The sequence below is a fragment of the Schistocerca cancellata genome, chromosome 2, assembly GCF_023864275.1.
Source record: "Schistocerca cancellata isolate TAMUIC-IGC-003103 chromosome 2, iqSchCanc2.1, whole genome shotgun sequence".
Lineage (NCBI taxonomy): Eukaryota > Metazoa > Arthropoda > Insecta > Orthoptera > Acrididae > Schistocerca > Schistocerca cancellata.
The window spans coordinates 1,035,563,227-1,035,569,226 of NC_064627.1; the positions used below are offsets into that span (position 1 = coordinate 1,035,563,227).

The 6,000-nt window shown below is 44.3% G+C and overlaps 1 protein-coding gene across 1 annotated transcript in view; it reads left to right on the forward strand.

Annotated features, from left to right (window-relative positions):
• The window catches only part of LOC126160762 (uncharacterized), a 76,093-nt gene extending 70,324 nt beyond the window's left edge, over window positions 1-5,769 (forward strand). The window contains exon 3 of the mRNA XM_049916928.1: window positions 5,630-5,769. Within this exon, the coding sequence (XP_049772885.1) occupies window positions 5,630-5,769 (140 nt within the window). The remainder of the gene's footprint in view (window positions 1-5,629) is intronic.
• The last annotated feature ends 231 nt before the right edge of the window (window positions 5,770-6,000 follow it).

Genomic DNA, 6,000 nt, shown 5'->3' on the forward strand with positions numbered 1-6,000 from the left:
TATGCACTATAGATTAAAACTGAAGAAACGGCAAAAGGGTGGGAATTTAAGGAGATGGGACCTGGATAAACTGAAAGAACCAGAGGTTGTACAGAGTTAGAGGGAGAGCATAAGGGAACAATTTACAGGAATGGGGGAAATACAGTAGAAGAAGAATGGGTAGCTTTGAGGAATGAGATAGTGAAGGCAACAGAGGATCAAGTAGGTAGAAAGAGATGGGCTAGTAGAAATCCTTGGGTAACAGAAGAGATACTGATTCAATTGATGAAAGGAGAAAATACAAAAATGCAGTAAGTGAAGCAGGCAAAAAGGAATACAAACGTCTCAAAAATGAGATCGACAGGAAGTGCAAAATGGCTAAGCAGGGATGGCTAGAGGACAAATATAAGTATGTAGAGGCTTATCTCACGAGGGTTATGATAGATACTGTCTACAGGAAAATTAAAGAGACCTTTGGAGAAAAGAGAACCACTTGTATGAACATCAAGAGCTCAGATGGAAACCCAGTTCTAGGCAAAGAAGGGAAAGCAGAAAGGTGGAAGGAGTATATAGAGGGTCTATACAGGGGCGATGTTCTTGAGGACAATATTATGGAAATGGAAGAGGAGGTAGATGAAGATGAAATGGGAGATATTATACTGAGTGAAGAGTTTGACAAAGCACTGAAAGACCTGAGTCGAAACAAGGCCCCGGGAGTAGACAACATTCCTTTAGAACTACTGACAGCCTTGGGAGAGCCAGTCCTGACAAAACTCTACCATCTGGTGAGCAAGATGTATGAGACAGGCGAAATTCCCTCAGGCTTCAAGAAGAATATAATAATTCCAATCCCAAAGAAAGCAGGCGTTGACAGATGTGAAAATTACCGAACTATCAGTTTAATAAGTCACAGATGCAAAATACTAACGCGAATTCTTTACAGACGAATGCAAAAACTGGTAGAAACCGACCTCGGGGATGATCAGTTTGGATTCCGTAAAAATGTTGGAACACGTGAGGCAATACTGATCCTACGACTTATCTTAGAAGAAAGATTAAGGAAAGGCAAACCTACGTTTCTAGCATTTTTAGACTTAGAGAAAGCTTTTGACAATGTTGACTGGAATACTCTCTTTCAAATTCTGAAGGTGGCAGGGGTAAGATACATGGAGCGGTAGGCTATTTACAATTTGCACAGAAAGCAGATGGCAGTTATAAGAGTCGAGGGACATGATAGGGAAGTAGTGGTTGGGAAGGGAGTGAGACAGGGTTGTAGCCTCTCTCCGATGCTATTCAATCTGTATATTGAGCAAGCAGTAAAGGAAACAAAAGAAAAGTTCGGAGTAGGTATTAAAATCCATGGAGAAGAAATAAAAACTTTGAGGTTCGCCGATGACATTGTAATTCTGTCAGAGAGAGCAAAGGACTTGGAAGAGCAGTTGAACGGAATGGACAGTGTCTTAAAAGGAGGGTATAAGATGAGCATCAATAAAAGCAAAACAAGGATAATGGAATGTAGTGAATTACGTCGGGTGATGCTGAGGGAATTAGATTAGGAAATGAGACACTTAAAGCAGTAAAGGAGTTTTGCTATTTGGGGAGCAAAATAACTGATGATGGTCGAAGTAGAGAGGATGTAAAAAGGAAACTGGCAATGGAAAGGAAAGCGTTTCTGAGGAAGAGAATTTTGTTAACATCGAGTATAGATTTAAGTGTCAGGAAGTCGTTTCTGAAAGTATTTGTATGGAGTGTAGCCATGTATGGAAGTGAAACATGGACGGTAAATAGTTTAGACAAGAAGAGAATAGAAGCTTTCGAAATGTGGTGCTACAGAAGAATGCTGAAGATTAGATGTGTAGATCATATAACTAATGAGGAGGTATTGAATAGAATTGGGGAGAAGAAGAGTGTGTAGCACAACTTGACGAGAAGAAGGGATCCGTTGGTAGGACATGTTCTGAGGCATCAAGGGATCATCAATTTAGTACTGGAGGCGAGAGGGGAGGGTAAAAACCGTAGAGGGAGACCAAGAGATGAATACACTAACAAGGGAACCTCCCCATCGCACCACCCTCAGATTTAATTATAAGTTGGCACAGTGGATAGGCCCTGAAAAGCCCAACACAGATCAATCGAGGAAACAGGAAGAAGTTGTGTGGAACTATAAAAAAATAAGCAAAATATACAAACTGAGTAGTCCACGCGAAGATACGCAACATCATGGACATTTTAAGGTAACGAGTGCCGTGGTCCCGTGGTTAGTGTGAGTAGCTGCGGAACGAGAGGTCCTAGGTTCAAGTCTCCCCTCAAGTGGAAAATTTTTCTTTATTTTAGCAAAGTTATGATCTATCCATTCGTTCATTGACGTCTCTGTTCACTGTAATAAGTTTAGTGTCTGTGTTTTGCGGCCGCACCGCAAAACCGTGCGATTAGTAGACGAAAGGACGTGCCTCTCCAATGGGAACCGAAAACTTTTGATCGCAAGGTCATAGGTCAACCGATTCCTCCACAGGATAACACGTCTGTCTATACGACACTGGTGACGGCATGTACGTCACATGACAGGAATATGTTGTCGACCCACCTAACTTGTACACTTGGCGAATGGGTAAAAGGATTCTTCTACGTTGCCCGATTTAGGTTTTCTTGTGGGTGTGATAATTACTCCCAAAAAAGTGATGAAAACATAAGAGTTTGTCACATAAACTGCAACAAATGAATCCAAAAGTCTCATACTCGCACACTTTTCCCTGTGCTCTGTCAAAACATATGTTTTTTACGTTTTCAAATTTTTCCGTGTGTAGACCGTCAAATCCTGCATATGTCCAAGCAAATCTGAACATGTCCTGGAATTTTGGACAGCGAAGTTGATTATGTGTGAGTGCCTGAACTTTGGTTATTGTCTGAAAATAAAAGATCAAACTTTTTGCTCAGAGGAAGACTTGAAACATCGACCTCTAGTTCCGCAGCTGCTCACGCTAACCACTGGACCACGGCGCTTCTGTGTTCTGTCGGTCCTTGATATTGCCTATCTTGCATATGGACTACCCAGTTTGTATATTTTGATTGTTTTTTCATAGTTCCGCACAACTTCTTTCTGTTTTCTCGATTGATCTGTGTTCAGTTTTTTAACGTCTATCCACTGTGGCAACTTATAACTAAATCTGAGGGGGGTGCGATGGGGAGGTTCCCTTGTAAGCAGATTCAGAAGGATGTAGGCTGTAGTAGGTACTGGGAGATAAAGAAGCTTGCACAGGATAGAGTAGCATGGATAGCTGCATCAAACCAGTCTGAGGACTGAAGACCACAACAACAACAACACCAGTGTATCAAAACGACAGGAAATGTCAGTTACTGTTGAGCGGACGAGGAGGAGAATGTACACTCACGTTCAGAGGAAACACGCCTTCAACGACCAGAGACAGGACCTTCATATTCACAGGTCATGTACATTAGTATGTTCCGTAGAAATGGATAGTATTTCAGTCAGCTCGGTTCAGACTGTGTCCTGTTGCGTATTAGGCACAGGCCATGATAACTTGTTCCATGCGTGATGGCATCGACGGGTATAAGGAGCGAATGGCGTCCTGTGGTATAGCCGTCAATGCTGCATTCAACTGGTTCCAAAGTTCATCTATGGCGATTGGCACTGGGTGACAGCGCGCACCCGTCGTTTCACCATATCCCATACATTTTCGGTTGGCGACAAGTCTGGTGATCTGGCAGGCCAGGGCAAAAGGTTGAAGTCCTGTAAAACCAAGAAGGCACGTGTGCGTGCAGCAGCGTATGGTCGTGCATTGTCTTGCTGAAAATGGCGCCTAGGGTGGTGTGCAGAAATGGTATGCCTACGGGTCGCAGGATGTCATTCATGTAGGTCACAACAGTCACAGTGGCCTGGACACGCAAGAGCTGTGATTTGTGGTTATACCAACTGGCACCGCGCACCTTACGGCCTTGAACTGGCTCTGTATGTCTTGTGCGAAAGCAGTCTCAGTGATACCATGCCCCCTGTCTCCCGCTGTCTGCGGTGAAACATAATGGGACCTTATTTTAAAACAAGCACAACCTGGATTCATCCGAAAACATTGTCTGATGTCATTCCTATCCCCAGTGACGTCGTTCCATACACCATTGCCATCTAGCGTGTATCTGAACATTCGACAAATGTAGACAAAGAAGTGAGCGACGCGCACGTAATTCATGCCGTAATAAACTGCGACGGACTGTCATCCCGGATAGTGTACGATGTGTTCCGTTGTTCCACTGTTGCGTCAGAGGCGAGGAGGACGCAGGACGCAGATCTGCCCTACAATGCAATTCGGATGAGGTGTCGATATTCTTGTGGGGGAGGGGGGGCGGAGGGGGGGGGTGTCTGGGTGGTGCTACCTGACCCATCTCGTCGTGTTATGCGGCCTTCCGTGAACCATTCTGCACGCACCCGTTGCACTGCCGAAACACGTCTTTCCCAACGAGCAGCAGTTTCCCGGATGGATTCATCAGATTCTCTCATGTCACTATTGCATCCTGTTCAGGACTCATTGATTTGACGGTACAGTTCGCGCATACGTCTGCTCAAATCACACTGATCCAATACCTTCGGCTTATAGCAACAACGAGATCCACAGGCACATTTTACAGGTAGGTGGTGTTGCGCCGCGGTATCTTTGACCCGCGGTCCGACATGGTTCAAATGCTAATCATTTCTGCAGAACATACTAATTACAGGGTGACAATTATTGAACTATATGGAAAAAGGAAATTAACTACAAATTACGGCGTACACACACTAATTCAACATGTAAACGTCACTACAAATATTTGGATTTAGGTTATGACATGTTCACTATGCCTGCCATCATTGGCGATGAGATCGCGCAGACGAATAGCGAAATTCTGCATGACCCCCTGAAGCGTCGAAACATCGATGCTGTCTATGACCTCCTGAATCGCTGTTTTCAGCTCAGCAATGGTTTTCGGGTTATTGCTGTACGCCTTGTCTTTAATACAGCCCCACAAAAAGCAGTCGCTTGTTTCCAGGTCGAGAGACTATAGCGACAAATCCGGGTCGACGTCATTGGCTCCTGGGTACCCCAGAGCCAGAACGCGGTCCCCAAAATGCTCCTCCAAGACATAAAACGCTCTCCTGCTTCGATGGGGTCGAGCTCCGTCTTGCATGAACCACATCTTGTCGGAATCAGGTTCACTTTGGGTGATGGGAGTGAAATCATCTTCCAAAACCTTCACGTATTGTTCGTTAGTCACCGTGCCATCAAGCAATATCGTACCGATTATTCCTTGACTGTACATTTCACACCACAGTCACCAGTTGAGGGTGAAGAGACTTCTCGATCGCGAAGTGCGGGTTCTCAGTTCCTCAAATGCGCTAATTTTGCGTAATGATGTACCCAACCAAATGAAAGTGGGCTTCGTCGCTAAACCAAATCGTGCATGCGCATACTAATTTCCCTCACGTCCCGCGCCCGGCGTCCTAACGCAAAACTGTACAGAAGTTATGACGATTTTCTGTCATATAGATAATTGTCACGCTGTACAAGTCCTGTGAATACGAACGTCCTATCCCTAGTCAAGGTGTTCTGTTCTTTCTGAAGATGACTGTATTTACGCTAATGTTTGTGTAAATGCGTTACAGAAGTTATGACGTACAATGAGTCTCGCAGTATGTTGTCCTGCCGGCAGAGGCGACCGTACCTGCTACTAAGAAGTGCCAGCAACGACGAGTGGGATACAATCCCGATGGTCCATGAATTTGAGCGTGCCGTGGTTGTATAATGAAAAAGTTACAAATAGCGGGCGTTTATTAGTTATATTCAAGTAACATTTAGTTGCGCTAGAGGTAAGTAAGTTACAAAAATGTTTGATACGCCACTGAATGCTGCATATCTTCAAGTTTTACTTATAAATGTTCAGTATCGTTAGCTTTTATAACACGACAAACGTCTCATCTGTAATCAGATTCCTGCCAAATCCTACATACGGTGGCAACTGCTTGTGTTATCCGTT